The following is a 20,174-nucleotide window of genomic DNA, read 5'->3' on the forward strand; positions in this document are numbered from 1 at the left end:
TATTGGGTTTTGACCTGCCTGTCCTCCTGCTGCAGGGCTGGGATAATGTTGTGGACACCACAGCGCTAGTGCGGAGCTGTGTGCAGAGCGCTGTAGGCATGCTGAGGGACCAGGTGGAAAGTGGCTTCCGCAGTACCAGAAGAGTGGAGATCCTACTGATGCTCCTCAGTGACAATGACGAAATAAAAGGTAGTAGCAACTCTGAATTATTTTCAGTTCTTCTTTGTTCCAAGTTACAACACTCACCAGGTTATCTGTTTTATGTTTCTTATTAGCTGAATTTCTGCAAACTGTGAAGAGGCACCTTCACTCCTTGTTGGTGACTCATGATGGAAACACCTTTTCATCCATCAAAAGCAACTGGGTCATTAAGGAGGCCTCCAACATTGATGCTTTGCAGGAAGGAGGAACATTCAGGTGAGGATTAGTTTCCACTAATACACAATTTTCCATATCTGCACTACAGCAATGAAGGGTTTAATACAAGCTGTATGTTTTGAAGCCAAGGAGCCATTTATGTGCCTATTTATTGAACAGCCATTTTAATCGATTTTGGGGTCATAACAGGCAGACCCTGTGGAAGCGTGTCCAGGCTGTGGTCATCCCCTTCTTGGCGCAGCTGGTCTCAGTCATTGACCGTGACCAAAATTTGAACATCCTGCTAGATAGCAACTGTGGTGAAGCTGTTAAGAAGCTGTGGTTGGACATCTTTGGCAATGATAAACTGTTGGATGTCCCATACATGACACTGGACCGCAAGTAAGTATTGTTAGTGATGTAATTTGAATAAAGGTTGCCATTTTCGCGTAACTTATACTAATTTGCACTCTGCATACTTTTGTATACTTTGTGTTTTTATTATTGTCTCTATATCTTGTTCTCTATCACAGCTCTGAGACGAGGACCATCCTTGTGCAGAACTACTTTTCCCCAGACAGGAACGTTGGCTGCAGCATGCCTTTCAGTTGGAGGATCAAGGACTACCTGGAAGAACTTTGGGTTCATGCCCTTCTACATGAAGGTAACAGCCTGAAACACAAGAGTTTTTGTGGATAGGTATTTAAGTAATATGTCACTACTGTGTTTTTGTCATGTTTTTCACTTATACAATGACCCCATGTGTCTGTTGATAGGTCACACTCAAAGCCAGTTTGATGAGTTCTTTTGGAGGACACCACTGGGCCGATACATTGCAAAAGCAGACCTGGAGATGCAGACTGAGTTTTTCTACCGCTACCTACAGGATTTTATCTCCATGACGATGAATGTGTCTTGTCAGGAAGATCTTCAGGTTGTTTATTTATTTACAGGCTTTATCTATGATCCTTTTGGACCGTGTGTTTTAAAGCCCTGTTTGTGAGATGGTATGTGCTTACAGTATACACTTGCATATTGTCTGCTTCTCTAGCTCTTGTGTGCTGCTTTGAACTGCTGTGTCAATGAGCTGCGATTGCGCAACAATGCCACGGATAAAGAGGTGACATCTCTTCCGTGGGTCCATGCTGCTTACCACGAGTTCAAGAACCGACTGCAGAACCTCTCCAGAATGATCTGCATCGAGCCCCAGGTGACCCAGGCCCTCTTGAGGAATACTCACGCCAGAGATGGGGAAGAGCTGGTGAGTCTCAAAAATATCTATTACAGTATTTAAAATGCTTTTTGTTTGTTCCATGTCATTTCAGACAGGATTTTCATTTCAGAATGCTTATTTCAGAATGATATTTATATTACATTTATTTATGTTAGGCTAGGAGCATGTTTTATTTAATGCTTTTTGTTGCCATTTGACTTGGCTTTGAGGTGTAGTGATCATATTCCCCTGCCTCCAAGGTGCTAGATGTGTATGCCGCTTTTGCGTGTGTGGAGCACCTAGAGCCCAAGGTCCTGAACACCGATGCCCATCGGCAGGCATGGCTCAGGCAGGTCAAAAAGCTCCAGGTTGCCATCGAGCTGATCTGCTCTGAAGACAGTGTGAGACGCTATGGAGAGAGGAGCAAGACAATGGTCTATAGAGTCCAGTAAGTCCAGCTTAATCAAAGATTTTCAAATTGTTCTAGTTGGACAGTTGTACATGCTGAGCTTTTTTAGATACTACTTTAGTTGTATTGAGTTTGGTGGCCATTTCTTTATTTTGCGGTTTTGTTTAGGACTGGATGGAACCGGATCTTTTCCCTCTCTCTGTTTGTGGAGCACATGCTGTTGGGCATCGAGGAGGTGGAGAAGAAGCTGACACCTTTAGTTTTAGAGCACACACGAGGGCTTGGCCAGGTTGGTGTGGTCTGATCATGCAAGACTTATCTTTCATGAGATTAATTCAGTGAATGACCTTAAAACTGCTTCCACAATAACATGTATTACCTTTGCTCTTCCATCAAGATTCTGGAAAAGAATTCAGACCTCAAAACTCAGCAGTCATTTGAGGCAGTGATTGGTTTACTCAAAACCTGCAAAGACGGAGCAGTTGAACGCATCTTCAGGTACAGATTCATCCTCATCTCTCTTGTCCTGTATTTTGCCTGTACTGAATTACCCTCTAATGCATGTATCATCTAGGTTTGGTCACCAGCTGTGTCCTGTGTGTATGGGAGACCCCCAAGATCCCCTCTGCCTGCCGTGTGAACACATCTACTGTGTGGCCTGCATCAAACAGTGGTTGGCCCCTGGGCAGATGTACTGTCCCCTCTGCATGCAGCCGGTTCCAGACGACTTCCCCATGGGTCCTTCAGAGGACATAAGGTAGGACATAAGAGGACATTCTCACTGCATGAGAATAAAAACATGCTTTTAATAATTTGTTTCATTACTCAGTAAAAGCACATATAACAGCTAAATTGAGGAGAGAAATGAATGCCATTGATATTCTTTCCTTCTTTTGGAGGGGGTGAAATGTTCTTTATTCCTCTCATCAGTCCAATCAGTTGATGATGGACTTTTTTTTCAGTTATGTGTGATATCATTTTTATCAACATTATCATTTGGCAAGCTCAAGTTTCTTATTCTATTAACTATAAATTAATGAGGCCACATTACTGCCACATTAGCTGACTCTCATTTGATTATCACTAGGTTTGTGAAACAAGCTTTGTTTTTATGAACTATATTGACAAGAAACACCTGGGCCGGGTTTGGAATGGGATACTACTCACACTATACACACTACATGCAATTGCATGTAACTCTATGACACGTTTGGCATGGTAGTATCCCTGGTTTGAACACCAGCTTACTGCCTCACTGCACAATCTAAAACAAACATTTACTTGAACAGCTGTTATTTTAGGGCATAGGGCCCGATTCAGGCCTTGACCAAAGTGCCACGCAGTGGTGGTGCTCATAGTAAGTTGTTTCTTACATGTGCGCCCCACTGGGCCTATTCCAAACCTGGACTTATCCTGTATTCGTGGCCTCCTGCAAGATGTGTGCAAGATGTGCACTTGAGGTGGTGAATATGTAAATACGGCAGTACTGACTTAAGCCCATTTTTCCTTTTTTCCATACTCAAAATCCTGCAATATGTCTATTGCTACCATCAGTTTGCTGGAGTAATACAAGAAATCTACATGCAAATAAATGCCAAAGACAACAATTCGAATATGAATTGTTGAGTCACAAAATTGAAGCAAATTAACTAAATGTTTAAATAAGTCATTTTGTTGTTTCTTGTTTCCACACTCATAAATTGCTTTACCTCACACACAAGTCAGTTGAATCTTTTTAAGGGATCATCACAGTAGATGGCACCACCAGAGCACACAGAGGGTGCCAAGAAATAATTTCAATGTGCATCCAGCTTTTGAACGTGGATAGGGCTAGGATCATTGAGGTGTGCAGTATTTAAAGGCAAAACATCAGCAGAAATACATGAAAAGCAGAAAGGTCCATAGTACAATTTTCCACCATAACAATGGGAAAGAAGCCATGGTTTTGAACAAACCTGCGTGCAAGCAAAGACATGCCTATAATCCTCAATGCACACACTGAATCATCCATGTTTCATTAGGAACAGCTCAAACATCTCAATCCACGTAAGACCTGACTGACTTCATGCAGTGTGAATGTAGCCTGTGTGAACATTGCTATGAGGGAAAGCCTGCTTAACTATGTTGTCACCATTGTTTCATGTAGGGTTCTTATCAACCAGCACGCTCAGTTCAGGAAGCAGTGCAACGCTTTCTTCATAGACCTGGTGTCTACTGTGTGCTTCAAGGACAACTCCCCCCCCTGTCCAGCCGTCATTCTACATTTGCTGTCCTTCCTCATGATGGAGGCCGGCCCTGTTCCCATTCTCAGAGGTAGGACTTTCTCCTAACCCTGACCACTGGTGTGTTTGTATCTGTTGGTTGGTTGGCTCTTAATATTGTTTCTTTTTTGCCAGTTAATCGCCAAATTCTGACAAAGGCGCTCTCTCCGTTTGATGAATCGATGGATAAAAATCCAGTGGTGCGCTCTGTAGTGCTCAAACTCCTGCTGAAATACAGGTGAGGAACTAGGGCTGTGCATTGCTCATATGTAGGGCTTCCAACATTTCCAACATACAGGTGTCTGTCAATGTTGTTTAAATACCATTGTTTTTTTAAGCTTCGATGATGTTAAAGGATACCTGCAGCAGCACCTGACGGCGGTTGAGCAGAGCAACATCTTGGAGGAGACCGACAAAACTGAACTCTACTCGTTGTACATTAACTGCCTGGAGGTACGCACGAATGCAAACTCTGTGTTTCCAATAATGCTTTTCATTTATTCTGTCTAATGTTAGTCTAGTCTAGTTCTTTTGTATATACAGTTTTTTCACTTGCACTTTTAAGTTGAGCACTTATGCAATAAATTTGTTTTTCTGAACTAAAGAACCGTTTACTTGCAGTGTGCAGAATTTTTCTAGTTTACAATATTTTGATTCTTGCACCTGCGTTACAAATCACCTTCATCTGAGTGCAACCAGCATCTTTACTTTTTTTCTAGTCTAGTCACACATGTATATTGTAGCATCTTACATAGTGATTTCATAGTGTGAATTCACTTTTGCCACCGTTTCATTTATCTAGGATTCCATGTTTGAGCGGTTGCAGTTCCGAACCGCAGCAGAGCAGCAGGCATGTCTGCAGGATGAAAGAGCCTTCCTGCATGACTATCTGCAGTCAGACGCTGTCTCTGCTCACATAGCCACTGTAGAGTACCTGCAGCAGGTGGCCAGGGTGCGTATGGACCTGGATATGGCTGCTGGCCTGCTCGTGGAAAAACTGTCTGCTGCAGGTGTGTGATCTTGATCTTATATGTGTTTCTCACATATACTACGTCCTTAATACCAAACACATTATCTCAGGACTCATTTCACAGAAATATCATTGTACTTTCATATTAATCCTATACCAGGAGCCCAGGAGGGTGGTCAAAGCAGAACCACAGCCTTCCTCTCCAGTGTGGTGGACCTGTGTAGGCGCAGCAGGAACAACTGGTATCGTGTCTACCTGATCCGCAAGATCTGCAGCCAGCATGGAGTAGAGTTTGTCCAGAAACTCCTCAAAGTGAAAGAAGTGGTGTGGCTCTTCCCTGAAGAAGTTCTGCAACAGGTACTATGTAATGTGTAATGTGTAATGCTTGCATTTATCAAATATTCTGGTTTAATTTTAACACCTATACTTTCATTACACGTTACCTCAAGAGTCAAGAAGGCAGCCCCATAGACCAGTATCTTGTGTGTGGAGAAGCCTACAAGACTATCAGAGATGCTGTGGCAAAGGCAATGATGGAGGGCAAAGTGGACGGACTGGACGAGACTTGCAAGGTAATGTTGCACCACATTTTTCATTATTACTTACTGATCAATTTATGATCACATGACATTGCTTTTGTGTGCATGTTTTAGTTTTGGATGCACATCAACATGTGGGAATCCTGTTTTCAGTTTATAAACTCTTATTTGTTCTCTGTCTGTAGGGGTGTAAGTGCTTGCCACAGAGGACAGCAGTTTACCTGCTCCTGGCATTGTTCAGAGAAGTCACCACTCTCCACAGAGCAGCCAATGCTAACTTCCATCCCAAGCCTGAGGTAGATCCTTATACCAATACCTAATGATCTATTCTCATATAATCTAAGGGCTTTTCACACCAAGCATCTTTGTGGCGGTCTGTTGTTTACTCCTTTAGTTTGGTTCTTTTGGGCAGGTAAGAACAATACCATTTGAACTTGAGTGCGCACCAAATAACCACATCGAAAACTGCCTCAAAAAGCAGATCTCCATCCTCATCCAAGCAAACTGCGGTTTGTTAGGAGTGAGAACATTATCTGAACAAACTAGAAGAAACGACCCCAAAACGCGTCGTTTTATGGGTATAAGAAGAAGGATGTTGGACATCTAATAGCCAGCAGTTACTTATGCTTGGAAAACCGAGTATAACAAAATATACTGTCTTTACTGATGCTCATATTTAGCTATTTCTTTGTGTGTTCTTAACTTGTATGACCACCAGAAAAGGTAAATTACCGCAATGAGGGTAGACAAGTCTATCATGCTTAGCTAAATTTACAGGGGCTGGAATTTAGTTTGTTTTTAGTACCCCCCCCCCCCCCACACACACACACACACACACACACTACTCGAAATCTCTTACCTTGCGGGATGACAGGTTACCAAAACTCTGTCCGATAAAGAAACTACTTGTGAGTCTGAATGTAACTTTTTTTTACAAGCCCTGGTTCACTTGTAATTGGGCAGTGTAAACTTAAACGAATCAAATACAACAATGCAAAAAAAGTTAACTTTTCCTCTCTGGTTTCTCTGGTCTCTGATTCGGACCAAAGAAAACTTGCTGCATCTGTCTTATTTTTTATGCTCCTTTTTACCTACAGCAATTGCAAGCCCTGGTGGCCTACATCCAGGCTTCCAGCGTCCTTGGCAGTCCAGAGGTGAAGGCCTTTGCCCAGGCCCTGGTGGCCAACCGACTGGGGCCACTGGCTGTTCGGCCTGGGGCCTCTGGTGCCCAGTGTGTGCTAGTGGAGCTAACGGTTCACCTGGCAGCTGTCTTGCTCTGTGGGAACCAGGGGATCCTGGCTCCCCTGCAGCAACTGGCACTGACACCTGCCAACATGCAAGTATGTACACTGTCATCCGCTTTCAATGTTGGAACTAGGCCTCCCCTTCTTTAAGTGAATTGAACATTTTTACATTTGTTGGTACAGAGAGCTTTCTTACCCACCATGCCAGAAGACATGTTGGCAGTGGCTCATCAAGCTCTGGGACCGGTGCAGTGGTACCGTAAGTAACAGACAAGAGAATCAAACCCTAAAATTATTATTTTTTAATACTTGATTGTGTTATTCAGAAGTCAATTATATTATTAGGTTTTACAGTTCTTACTGTTCAGGCACTTTTTTCATATATGCATTTTTTGCTATAGGATAAAGAAAGGAAAGATAAGTGGGAAAGGACAAAAAAAACAAGGAAAAAAACTATAACCTTAAAAATGAAATTAATAAGAAAGTAGTAAAGATTTAGATTGTGAGGAAAGTTACCAGTTGTCAAGAGGTAGTGCGTTTTCACATGGTCAAGTTCACAGTGTCAAGGGGCATAACCTTTGAATTCATAACCTTATCAAACTCTCAAATTCAAGTATACCAGTTGGAGATATTATCCACCGCCAAACATAATCAATTAATTCTTTTACACTCCCTATAGATTGTCCAAATGGTCACCCATGCACCATTGGTGAGGTATGTAAAGTTCGCAATGAGTCTTTAATACTGTAACATGCCTTTCTTCATAGTCTATCTTTTTTATATTCTCATTTGCTTTTCTTGCTTCTCCAGTGCGGCCAGCCCATGGAGCAAAGCCGTTGTTTGGACTGTGGTATTGCGATCGGAGGAACCAACCACAGACCTGTCCAAGGATTTCATGTTGTTCAGTTGCAGTAAGCGGGTCTTTAAATCAGTGATTCAGGAAGAAAATTTGTTTTGAATTTGTAAATGTGTTTTTAACTTTTTCGTTGCCTTCCCACAGGGGCGACCGCACCCAGACTGGCCACATCCTCGGTGACCCTAGTCGCAGGGACAATCCAGACATGCTGGACACCAAGAACATTTCTCCTGTGCCCTTCAACATTGTCCGCATGCTCACCCACATGGCCATGCTGCTCGGGGTCAGCAACCACACACAGGTAGCTTGCGCTTACGACAAAATAGCCATATTGGACTGTCAGAGAACGGCGATCAGTGGTCAATTACTTGGAGTGTCTTTAATACGCAGCCCACCATTGCAGTGATGGATTGATGTTGATATCCTGGTATTTGCATCAAATGGGTCTGAGACTTGTTAGTCATCGAAAGTGTCTGTGTTTCTAGCCCATCTCTGCCATCATCAAGCCTCCGGTCCATGATCCAGGAGCGTTCCTGCTCGCTCACCTGCTGAAGGACATGGAGCATCTGACCAGGTCACTGGGCAAGGGGACAGACGACACGGTCAACGCTGTTCACCTGCTCATCAGCAGCCTCCTGGAACCCCACCAGTCCCAACAATGTAAGGAACAACTTCATTTTCAAACTTGAAGTGGTTTATGTGTAATGGGGGAAGTTATAATGGTGTGTTATTAGGGCTCATGGATCAAGTTTGCCCTGCACAATGTTATTTCTAGCTTTCCAAATGGTCCAGGTTTATATGGTAACTTAATTACTTGAGACACTTTGAAATTATTATGTTTTTTTGTTTGAGGCCTGCCAGCTAGTTTACATTTTGTCCCTCCTTGCCAAAAATGTTGGGGCACACCTAGGTCCACAGCGTTACCTTGAGTTCCACTGTTGAACACAATATACTTTGCCTTTTCTCTCAGGGCCTGCTCCTTATGACAATCTGCTCTCCACCAAAGAGGCCAGAAATGGATGGGAGATGGTAGTAAGCAACACCATCATCACACCTCAGCTGAAGGTAAAAATGCATCCGGCTATGTATTTGTTCCATCTCTGATTGTGCCTGTTTTAAGAGATCTGCATATGATAACATGTATTTTCTCCTGTCATCTTCTCCTCCTCAGCATTTAGACAGACAGCTAAAGGAAGTGAACACATTCATCCGGGGTGACTCGCGCGTTTCTGCCAATCCCATCATCAAGCTCATGTTCGGGGATCCTCGTCTCTTCTTGGCCTCACTTCCCCAAGACTCTCTGATCCATGGTTCAGCAGTGTGGAGCTGCAGAGAGAAAGTGTCTCTGCTGAGCCTCACCCACATTGTGGGGCAGAATGATGGCAAAGACACCCTGCCTGTGCTCTGGAGATTTCTGCATAGGGTAAGAAAAAAGTGACCAAACTCACCGGTACATTTTCAAAAGAAAACAAAACAATGCTGGCATTTCTCAATACCCGACATAACCTGCGTCCTGCTTATGGTAGTTTTGTGAAGCTATTTTCAAATGAATGTGTCATAATCTGTCTGGCACCTGTGTGCACACTGTGCCTTGTCTATGGCAATGTTTTGGGGAGCAATTTTTAGCCTATCCTGCCTGTGTGCACTCTCACTAAAAAGAAAGCAAGACAACATTTGCAAGAAAATCAATTCATACATTCAGTCGACTGCAATGTAGCAAGAGATTAATTTAGTTAACGAACATGTTATTGAGTTAAATATAGAAGACATACTTTTTGATTCTACCTCATAGTCTTCACTTTAAAGAAGACGCATGGAAATACATAATGACAGCATGTATTGCCATTGCTATGATTAAGTAAACTAAAGCAAATTAAAGTTGATTATTTAAAAAAAAAAAAAGCCTATGAGCCCATGCCCTGCCCTTGTTTGCATGATGAAATTATAGTGGAGTCCAGTGAAATGCACAAGGAGATCTGCCTCTTAACCATTAATGTCCACATCCCACTTGACTTTGTTTTGGAAAAACTACCCATCAGGGTCATGCACTGCAGTTTCCGCAGCGACTAAAAATGTTGTGTTTGTTTGCCTTGCTTCTGCTTTTTATAAGTCTGCCCACAATGCCCAGAAACTTTAGGCCTTTTGGAATTAAAGTCTTAAGCCAGTCAGAAAAATGCGCCTGAACTATAAAAAAAAAAATACAGATGCATGGAAACTTGATATACTGCTGGACCAGCTCAATTACACAGCAATATTTATTAATTGTTGTGTTGTTTTGAATTTCACAAGCTTTGTCAACGCTGTTATTTACAAAGAGCAATTGATCACTGATTATTCATGAACACGACTACTGGTTGTTACTTGTATCAGGAAGCAGAGTTCCGGTTGGTGAAGTTCCTTCCTGACATCCTCACACTCCAGAGAGATCTGGTTAAGAAGTTCCAAAACATCACTGACCTGAGCTTTGGCACCATTGCTGAGTTCCTCCACAGTCAGAAAGCAGGTACTGGAAATAACTAATTATCTACACCAGCGGTTCTCAATTTTTTCAGTGGCGTGGCTCACTTGCACGAGAGTCCCTAATGCCAAATGTCATAATACTGGCAAAATATAAAGACCTGTTGGCCAATTAGTGAATTGTTCTAACTCGGAGGGAGAAAATTGTTATGTGTGATAATTTTGTCATCAATTTTCTTAAAAGAGCAAAATCTCTTCCACACATTAGTTGAGAACCACTGATCTGCACAACTGTATCTCAGTCTAAACGTGTTAAATGCATTGCAAGTCTTGTCTCTGGAGCTAAATTATGCACAGTTTGGATTAAATGGTTGGTTTCTATGTTCATACCTAGTTTCTCTGAAGGCCTGGTATGAGAGGTTCATCAAAATCTTCCTGACCACCTGGAATCAGCTCCGGGTGTCTCTGGCAACCAATGGTAAATACAAACACAAACCATCCATCACACTTAACATGATTATAATTACTCTGGCCTATGCAAACCCAACATCCTAAACATCCTTGGCTTAAAATGTTGTCGTTCAGGTGAGATCAAGATCCCAGCTGAGTTCTGCCGGGAGGACCTGGACCTCACCAGCGACTTCAAGGTGCTCCTGCCACGGCGACAAGGCCCGGGCCTCTGCTCCACGGCCCTGGTCAGCTACCTCATCGCCCTGCACAACGAGCTGGTCTACTGTGTGGAGAAGCACACTGGAGAGGAGACCAGGTGGGGGCGCTGATGTCACATTTTACTCACTTGTACATGTTTGGCTTGAAGCACACTGTGGTGAACATTTGTAAAAGAATGTTGGGTTAGTGTGAAAGTCTCACTCAAATGCATTCCACATTTGTATGTCAGCTATGTTCCTATGATTGAATGGGATATTGATAACATTTCAATTGTCAAGTTATAGCTGGATAGTGGGTAAGACAAAGTAACTATTTACATTTACTGAAGTTACTGTAATTGAGTAGCTTGTTTGTGCACTTTTTTGAGTATTTTTTTAATGACAGCAATTTTACTTTGACTTAGTGTTGTAGTATTGTTTTTGGCTATGTTTTAAATCACATTCATTACAGAGTACAAATGTTGTGGCTCTCCATAAGCAACAGAAACTAGACCGAGGTAAATGGACAAATTGTGGAGCCCTTTGCAGTGAACAGTCAGTCAGAAGTAAAGTAATCTGGCATTACTATGTTTGTGCACTTTATTTTGTATTTTCCAAATTTTCCAATTTAATGAATCAAGGTTGAGCTCTGTCGTCTTGTCCTTTAAGAACTGCATGGGAAAGATCACATCTAACAGCACTCTATTTTCAAAAAAGCAACTCTAACTTTTGCTCTACACATTACACACAGTATATTTTAAATGAGCTACTTTTTACGCAGACGATTTTTAAACCACTACTTTTACGTATACTTAAGTAAAATGTCACCAAAGTAACAGTACTTGAGTGAGACATTCCAGTACTCTTTCCACCGCTGGGTTGACTGTTGTGTTTTTCCCTCCCTCAGCTACAAAGTGAGCCCTGCAGATCTGACTGACCTGCATGTGATTCGGTATGAGCTGGACAGGGACCTGATGCCCCTGGTCCTGTCCAACACCCAGTACAGCATAGAGAGAGGCCAGGAGACCTTGCATGAGTACGACCTGCCCAAGATCCAGCGGCAGATCCTCACCCGCTTCCTACTGGGCAAACCTCTCATCACCCTTAATGTGAGTGAATGAAAAGCAAGAAGAAATCACTCCTATTTGCTTGTGTGATTGTTAAGATTCTGTATTCCTCATCCCCCCGTCTCCTCACCTCAGGGCATTCCAACACTGGTGAACAGGCATGACCGCAACTATGAGATTATTCTCAAGGATGTCAAGGGGAAAGTTAAGCAAGTAAGTTGTGATATCACACAATCAATAGCCCACTGGCTGTATCCACAAACCATTGATTTCCCACAGCATTTGAAGCGTGCTGCTGCTTATGTTCCCCCATGACCGTGTGCGACCTGTGTTTGCGTGCCAACAGGAGCCTCTTCAGACTCTGACGCTGTTTGCCCTGGCTGGGGAGCTGCAGTCCTACAGCGAGGTGTGTGAGGCCCTGTCCACGGTGGAAGTGGCCCTGGGCTTCCTTGCCATGACCGGGGGAGAGCCTGACATGCAGCTGGCCAGCTACCTGGAGGAGGTGCTGCAGATGGGAAACCAGATGGCTCCACATATCCTCAAGGTCAATTTTATCTGAGACTGCCGCCGTTCCGCACACAAACGCGCTGGTTATCTTCGCCTCTTGCACTTGGGCTCCTTTGGCTTGAGTACAGCGGCTAGCCTTGACAGTTTTGTTACTCTGTATTAAAATGATTTGCCGAATATTCCCACACTGACAGACATACAAGAGAGACAGACAAAAACACCTCATTTTTCACTAACCCTGAGTATTGGATTTAAACAAACAAGGTCTTGTTGTGTATGGGTGTTTTTAATTTGTGTGTGACATGAGATAAAATGTCTGTCTGTCTTGCCCACAGGCCCTGAGCATGTGCAGTCTAAAGCACTGTGTGTCACTGTGGCAGCTCCTGGCCTCACTCAAATCAGAAAACATGCTGCGCCTAAAGAGGGTAAGGCAACACAACAATATGAGTATAATATGGAGGGAGAGGTGGTAATAACGGTTGTAGTAGTAGTAGTAGGGATAGTAGTAAAGCTGTATGATTTTAATGTCAGATCATTATAGGGTTGGATATGGCCAGTTTAGATACCATTGCTTTATAAAAGTGCAACACTTAACATCTTCCCTGCGTTCCTTGTGTTCATCAGGATCCGTTTGTGGGAATCTCGGAGGAGTACAAGCAGGCCCTGGGCGAGGAGGAGCGCAGGCTGCTGACTGGCTTCTTTTCTAAGAGTAGCGCTGACACCTTCCTGCTGGAGATGCACGAGTTCCTGCTGCTAGTCCTTAAGAACCCACACGCACCTGACACCTACAGGCACGACTGGGGGTAAGAGAATGAGCCGAGACCTGATAGCTGTTACTCGCAGGGTTCTTGCGCAGGTTTGGGAAGTCTTAAAAAGTATGGAAAAGGATTTTCTTAATTTGCATGTCTGAAAATGTATGGAAATTGTGAGAAAATAGTGATTAAAAGTATGGAGAAAATATATATTCCCAGACATGTGTTCTACTTAGGCTGTATACTTTTATATGCCAGAAAAAAAAAAAAATGATAAAGAGTAATGATTGGTCGGCTGAGATGGCACAAAATTTCAGGCCACGGCAAATTGCAAGTTTTCTGAGAGCTACAGACAAAAAAGTGTTTTGGGAGTTTTGTAAGAAATATATTTGATATATTTGTGGAATTTAAAGTCTGGAAGAAGTCTGTAATTTTGAAATGGGAAATGTGCAAGAACCCTGTATTTGACATCTTAGTTGCATTTGACATCAGTAGTTACATCTTGACAAAAGTAAAACATGTTCTTGTACCATTCAACACGCCACATCTGGCTATGTTAATCATGCCATCCAATCAAATGTATATCTAAAGTGCTGTCTGTCAGAGTTACAAAGTGCTTTACAAGGCAACAACCGGACATTTACAATTCAGCTTTAAAACAAGGAAAGCAAAAAAGTGGCGAGTGTGTGTGTGTGTGTGTTGACATGCCATGCCAATAACAATCTGAGATCAGACTTAAAGTGTATGGTTTGTCTCTTAAAGCTTGAAAGACACGCTGGTGTCTTACATGGAGCGCAAAGACCTGGACATCCCCGCTGATGTGGAGGAGCTCTTCCCAGAGGAGATCTACCTGTCCCAGTACATCGAGGCCTGGAAGTTCATTGTAGCCTTCAAGCAGGAGCGCAGTCAGAGATAATCAGGTTGAGTCAGAGATGGAGAGGAGTTTATTTTTTTCCTGCCTTTTTTTTTTTATTTGATATCATTCAGAGGCCTCAGATAATGTTTACAATCATGTTGATGAATACAAATCTACTTGCAGTGTTATGGATAAGTCATATATTGGATATTTTACACATTTATGCATGTGAGATGTGCCTTTTTGAAGAGCACTGACATTAAGCTTCAGAGTGCCACAGCATAATTACACATGTACAATTCACATTTACAACTTCCCTGTATAAAGAAGTGAACTTTAATTTCTGTAGAGGGCACAATGCAACCTCATTTGTTTTTTTCTTGAAATTGAAAGAATTATCTGTTCTTGTTTTGCATAATTTTCTATTTTTCTAGGCAATTAACACTGTGTGCACAGTGTTTCCTTACTGCTGAAAGTCTTTCTGCTTGCACTTTATTGTAATGTGAATTTCTCTGCCCCAGGGTGGCAGCAGAGAAAAGGCAGAGTTCTGTCAGAATTTTGTCTTAGACTCAGGTACAAAACTAGACATGTACAAAAATAGGCATGTCCCCATAATTAACTCTGGGGACTGAAAATCAAATTAATCTCAATCACTTAACAGTCAAGAAACAGTTTAATCACCCTTTAGACTTTGCTTAATTCGAAAGCTGTTTTGTCACTTATAACCTTTTAAGAATTTATTGTATATCTGGCATCTCATATATGAAAGCTGCCGATTGCCTTTCTTCCACTTTTTAAATTCAGTGTCTTAGAGAATATAAAGCACATTGTGTTAAACACCGTTTTTTGCATTCCTATGTTTGGACCAGAATATTTCCAGTTTGTTTTTTGTGTTTTTTCCATTTCATCTGTATGAGTGAAATAAGATGAACAAAAATATAATAAGTACCTCTTTCAGTTACTGCCTCAGTTGTCAATTATTGCCTCAATTGTGACTTAATTCTTTTATTAAGCTCGCCACTTGGTTTTTCCATAAGGAGGAACTTTTTGGGGGACAATGTTCATAGACTTCCATTCATTTTGGATGCTGATACGCTTAACGTTATATCTGTGGCAGTTGCCTCAAGTGGTCAGTAGATGGCGCTGTCTCTGTAGCATATAGGAAGTCGCTTTCCAATTTTTTTAAAAAAAAATGTACCAACAGCTGTGTGTGTTTTGTGGTGGAAACCGGCTGTTGCCATTGTGGTTGGTCGTTTACCTGTCACGCCTGTCAAATGTTGTGCAGTCGGTTGTAATAACGGCGAAAAACGTTATCTGTACCCCCCAAAAGAGAGACGTGACCGTTGGCTAGCTTAGCTGTTAGGAGATCAGTATGGAAGTAACACTAACGTTATATTTCCATCAAAACAATCAGTGGCTACCCAGTATCTCACCTTTGCAGCAAGCATTTAATCTAAGGTAAGATATGATAGTACATATTATGAATATTGTTATTACAGTTGTTAGTTTTGACTCATCATCCATGGCTAGATATGTTTTCACTTGTAACTTAAGTTAGCTAAGTTAACATAACACAAGCTAACGAGCTGTAACATAGCGCAGTGTTGTAGCCTACCATGTAAATCCAAAAGCAGTCAAAAATGTAGAGTTTTGATAGAGTAGTGATTATTGATTAACTAATCAAAATCCAATATGATGTGACATTCATGATTCGTGATGTTATAAAAATGTCCATTGCTGGCTGATAATTTGTATCATAAGCACACTAAAGGGATGATTATATGGGCTACTCATGTACATTTTATTGCAGAATCTATTGCTGTTGTTGTAGGCATGTTGATTGATCTGTCTTGATAGATCAGGCCAGTTGCTTATGTGAAAAATACACCATGAGCTTTTCTGAATACATATAGCCTATAGTTTTTAATAGTAGCTTTAGCTAAACATGAATCCAGAAACTAACAGTTTAGAATGTATCTTTTTGTAACAAATATGAGAGCAAATTATACTTTTGCATGACAGTCTAGACATGATGCATGGATGGATGATTTCCCCAATCAACTCTATAGTATTCTGATTATCACATCAGGCTTGTTGGTTGAGTGGACTCGGTTGGGGTTTGCTGTTTGATCCCCACTCGAAGTAAAGCATTGATACAATATGGTTGACTAAAAAAAATACGCAAATAAACTATGATGTTCTAAAAACTCTTTATATGTAAAGTGTCTATGCATTGTGCATGACATGCCCTTCAGCATCCACCCCTTTGCCTTAGGATTAGGTCAATGGTGTGATGTTGTCATCAGTTTAGCCTAGATGTTGGGAATTACCAGAAATTGTTAATGTACAATTCATATACTTGGGAATGTACAATTGATGTTGTATTGGTCAACTTCACGGACAAAAGTTGGTGATCTTGAAACTAGCACTAGTTTTCACTTTTGCTAATCAAATGCAGAATTTGCAGTACATAATGTGTCTGCAGTGTAGTTGGATATTGCACAATAGTGATTTGTTCAACACAGGTTGGGTACTAAATTGGAACTAAGCTTGTTCTGATTCTTTCTTATACTTTCTTGTACTTTCCATGAACACAACAGTCTCAGTCTTACGGAGGGCATGATAGATACTTCACACCTTTGGTAGCAGCATCATTGGGTCACTTGTAATTCCGCTTTATTGTCTTGTTACATCACTGCCTAAAGGCAAGAGGAGCCATCCATGATTGAGTGCTCAGGAAATGCCTGTGTGCCCCAGGTTAGGTGACTGTGACCCTCTGTTGGTGGGAGCTCAATGTGTTTCTGATCAGGGAGATGCACATGATAAGGACAAGAGAGCCATATTGCTGGGCAGCTCCTTAATTCAATTTCCTCTGTACCAAAGCAGTGTTTAGCATAACAATGTCAAATGGGAGTATAGGCCCTTCAAAAGTAAACCATGCCAGCGACCACCTCCTGGGTCGTCAGCCAGGGAGCTGAGACTAGAGACGAGAGAGTGATGTCCAAAAGTGGAGTCACATGCTGGAAGTTTCCAATTTCTACTGAAATGCCATCAGAATATTACTTTGTGCCTGTATCATAATGACGTTATAAAGAAGGGAACAAAGGGCTGGGCAATATGGTTGAAATCAATATCATGATAATCATAAGGATTTTTCTTGATATCAATATATATCACAATATGGTTCTTGTATGCAAAATCATGTTAAATAATCAAATGAATGTTCATCTCATTGAACCGAATGGTAATGTTAGGTGTGTTGTCAAACAAAACAGACATTTTCAAATAATATTCCTACCATACCTCATTTTATCATTTTTTTAAGTAAAATTTGCTTGTCATCATCAATTTAGACAGCAGAAATGTGTGTCACGATATCAAAATATCTTCATATCATCACGATATGATTCCAATGAAAGACGATAAACGATAATATTGAATTATCGCCCAGCCCTAGAACAAATCAGTCCATCATGATGAAATAGATGGGGGCCCTCCAGAGAGGTGATCACGGAGCAGGCAATCCATCGATCACATCAATGTGCTTCAGCTTCCAGTCTCGTTGTATAGTGTGCCCATGAAGATGGCAGGCTGAAAACCAGGACTGTCAGTCGGCAGATTCCATTCTTGTGTGCCCGACACCTTGGCCTTTATAGCTTGTCCCCGCTGCTCATTAGTGAACCCCACTGTGGGAGTACTGTACATGGGGTAAACTTACCCACAAATGGGCCATGAGGCATGATTTACACATCTCAGGCCCGTGGAACAAGCCTCACTGAGCAAGCTCAATCACTCTCGCTTCCACTTCTGTAGGCTTCAAAACCACTATGCCGACAGCACAAAGGAAAGGATACAAAGACGCCAAATTGGGGCTCTGCTCAGTATTGTCTTTGTCCTCTTGATGAGGAGAAATTGGGGGCAAAAATGCAATGCAGCATGGGGCACATCTAATGATATTCATGGTTGATGGACATTCAGGATTGGGTCATAAGCATGAGGGTATTCTGATGGATAAAACAGAATAATGGCTTCTGCAACATTCTACTGAAATAAGCATTTTTGTTTCCAGCAATGATGGAGCATGTGACTGTCATATAACCTAGTCTTATCTTTTGAGAGGTTGCAGTGCTTTGTTGAAAATCATGCCTAAGTAGTTTGTAAGCCTACTGAGAGGATTGGGTTATTAGGCCAGTTACAGATTAGACTATGTGCCCTTCCTTCTAAAACCTGTTTTACAGGAGTCAGAATGATGGGCGTTTAGGGACCACTTTGTCTCCACATTATCCTCACTAGAGTGAGGAGCAACAACAACAACCCTGCCTGTTTCATTGTAATTAGGAATTCATTCATAGCTGACATGTTGCATTATTTAACCTTCTTAAATGAGCAAATAAACTAACTAGACACCAGTTTTGTTAAGTTTTACCATTTAAGACTTAAATCTAGGTCATGAACCTGAATTATTCCTCCACATTCATGTCTTGTCTTGAGTTACCTTTGTAATCTATTGGCCACTTTCTTTCAGAGATGCCCAATAAGCTCTTCAAGCCAGTAAAAATAAAGTGAAGTTCAGCTTTGAATTGTCACTGTTCCTTGATCTGTGGAGGTGCTTCCAACTTAATACTTTGCAAACAACCTCAGATATTCATCAAGTTTACACCTTGGGGATCCAATATCATACACTGCGGCTGACGCCAGCCAGGCGCTCTCAGCCAAAAGGAGCTAAGATTTTAATGATTGTGGTATGAAATCAGTACCCTGAAATACCCCCGGGACCCCAGAAAGCACACCAACAGGCTACTGTATTTTCTATTGGGAATTACATGTGCTTTACTGGCGGTCTGGGAAAATGTTTTCTTTAAATTAGCCCTTCAGGGTGCTGCTGTTATTGCATTATTATCAAATTAGTGTATTTTAATTACTACGTCATCGGAAATGTATGTGCCAATAGGTCACGGTGGGGTGAGAGCAGAAACTGTGTCCAAATTCTCAGGTTGCCCAGCCTGCTCTGCAGTGCTGAGATGAAGAAAAAAATACTCCTCACTGAGCCAATGCAGCACATCTGTGAATTATATTAGCTAATTGTATGCACTTCTTGCACTCAACACTTGGGTTGTCCTCCAAGCACAAGGAAGAAATTAAGAGCACTGCTGCCATGTTGTTCTATTAAATATGTGAAGAGAAAATACAATTACTAGTTAAGTGGGAACATACCACATGGGATTATGAGAGGCACAGCGTTTCAAGTTTTCAGAGTGAGTTATATTTTTTTACCATGCAGATTGAGGAGAAAACATGATAAAGCTTTGGCCTTGGTTTAAGGAATAGCCTATTGTTAATGTTGCTTTGAAATTTAATTCGATTTTCTGACTGATTTAGCTTACTGTTGCATTTCATGCCATCCAACTGTGTGAAAAGTCCAAAACAGCATTCTTGTGATCTGTTATTCAGCAGATTTAACATGTAGGCTTTATGAAAATAGCTGTGATGCTTATTTCTGTTTACTTACATTTGAAATGTACAAGTAGGCAAAACTAGCTTTTCAGGCATCTGAACCATGGAATGTGAGTGTTTCACAGTTTCTCTTTCAGTTTTGCTTGCTCATTCAAAACTAGCAACTCCTGTTGCAGTAAAACACTGATTAAATGATTTTATGTTTATCAAGAAATACCAGATGCCTGCAAAACCAAGGACTGTCCTCGATTAGAACAAATGGCTGTTTTTGCATAATACTAAATGGTCCAGGTGGAGCCTACTGCTCAAGACTCACCCTGGGCCAAGAAATCTTAACTCAGCTTTACCAGTTTCATTACTATGGCTTGAATTTCAATACCAAACTGTCTGCAACAGGCAGACAGCTTTGCCCTTGCGTTCCATAGCAATAATACCACATATTGAATTGGATTGTTATGGTAAGATGAGAGGGTGTTTGAGAAGCCCAGAAATATGTCTAGCATTTCCCAAATAACAATAAGAAGCGGGGCAAGTTAAGGTTGTGGTGTCAGGTGCTGTGTTACATTTACAAAGTAAGAAGCCCCT

The 20,174-nt window shown here is 41.6% G+C and overlaps 1 protein-coding gene across 1 annotated transcript in view; it reads left to right on the forward strand.

The window, feature by feature from the left end:
- Positions 1–15,081, forward strand: part of rnf213a (ring finger protein 213a) — a 36,301-nt gene extending 21,220 nt beyond the window's left edge. The window contains exons 34-67 of the mRNA XM_071523702.1: positions 36–189; positions 276–417; positions 568–759; positions 891–1,021; positions 1,134–1,291; positions 1,409–1,618; positions 1,831–2,018; positions 2,148–2,268; positions 2,377–2,477; positions 2,554–2,736; positions 4,126–4,292; positions 4,376–4,478; positions 4,579–4,693; positions 5,043–5,250; positions 5,371–5,567; positions 5,660–5,782; positions 5,935–6,045; positions 6,847–7,089; positions 7,177–7,252; positions 7,673–7,707; positions 7,804–7,904; positions 7,994–8,150; positions 8,335–8,509; positions 8,820–8,914; positions 9,021–9,272; positions 10,220–10,352; positions 10,701–10,784; positions 10,892–11,072; positions 11,861–12,062; positions 12,156–12,233; positions 12,367–12,564; positions 12,863–12,952; positions 13,152–13,330; positions 14,042–15,081. Of these exons, the coding sequence (XP_071379803.1) occupies positions 36–189; positions 276–417; positions 568–759; positions 891–1,021; positions 1,134–1,291; positions 1,409–1,618; positions 1,831–2,018; positions 2,148–2,268; positions 2,377–2,477; positions 2,554–2,736; positions 4,126–4,292; positions 4,376–4,478; positions 4,579–4,693; positions 5,043–5,250; positions 5,371–5,567; positions 5,660–5,782; positions 5,935–6,045; positions 6,847–7,089; positions 7,177–7,252; positions 7,673–7,707; positions 7,804–7,904; positions 7,994–8,150; positions 8,335–8,509; positions 8,820–8,914; positions 9,021–9,272; positions 10,220–10,352; positions 10,701–10,784; positions 10,892–11,072; positions 11,861–12,062; positions 12,156–12,233; positions 12,367–12,564; positions 12,863–12,952; positions 13,152–13,330; positions 14,042–14,195 (5,037 nt within the window). The 3' untranslated portion in view covers positions 14,196–15,081. The remainder of the gene's footprint in view (positions 1–35; positions 190–275; positions 418–567; positions 760–890; positions 1,022–1,133; positions 1,292–1,408; positions 1,619–1,830; positions 2,019–2,147; positions 2,269–2,376; positions 2,478–2,553; positions 2,737–4,125; positions 4,293–4,375; positions 4,479–4,578; positions 4,694–5,042; positions 5,251–5,370; positions 5,568–5,659; positions 5,783–5,934; positions 6,046–6,846; positions 7,090–7,176; positions 7,253–7,672; positions 7,708–7,803; positions 7,905–7,993; positions 8,151–8,334; positions 8,510–8,819; positions 8,915–9,020; positions 9,273–10,219; positions 10,353–10,700; positions 10,785–10,891; positions 11,073–11,860; positions 12,063–12,155; positions 12,234–12,366; positions 12,565–12,862; positions 12,953–13,151; positions 13,331–14,041) is intronic.
- Positions 15,082–20,174: the final 5,093 nt, after the last annotated feature.

Source organism: Centroberyx affinis, unplaced genomic scaffold, assembly GCF_046629955.1.
Source record: "Centroberyx affinis isolate AG114_WGS23_722 - 3 ecotype Tasmania unplaced genomic scaffold, CSIRO-AGI_Caff_v1 ptg001109l_1, whole genome shotgun sequence".
In the NCBI taxonomy this organism is placed as follows: Eukaryota; Metazoa; Chordata; class Actinopteri; order Beryciformes; family Berycidae; genus Centroberyx; species Centroberyx affinis.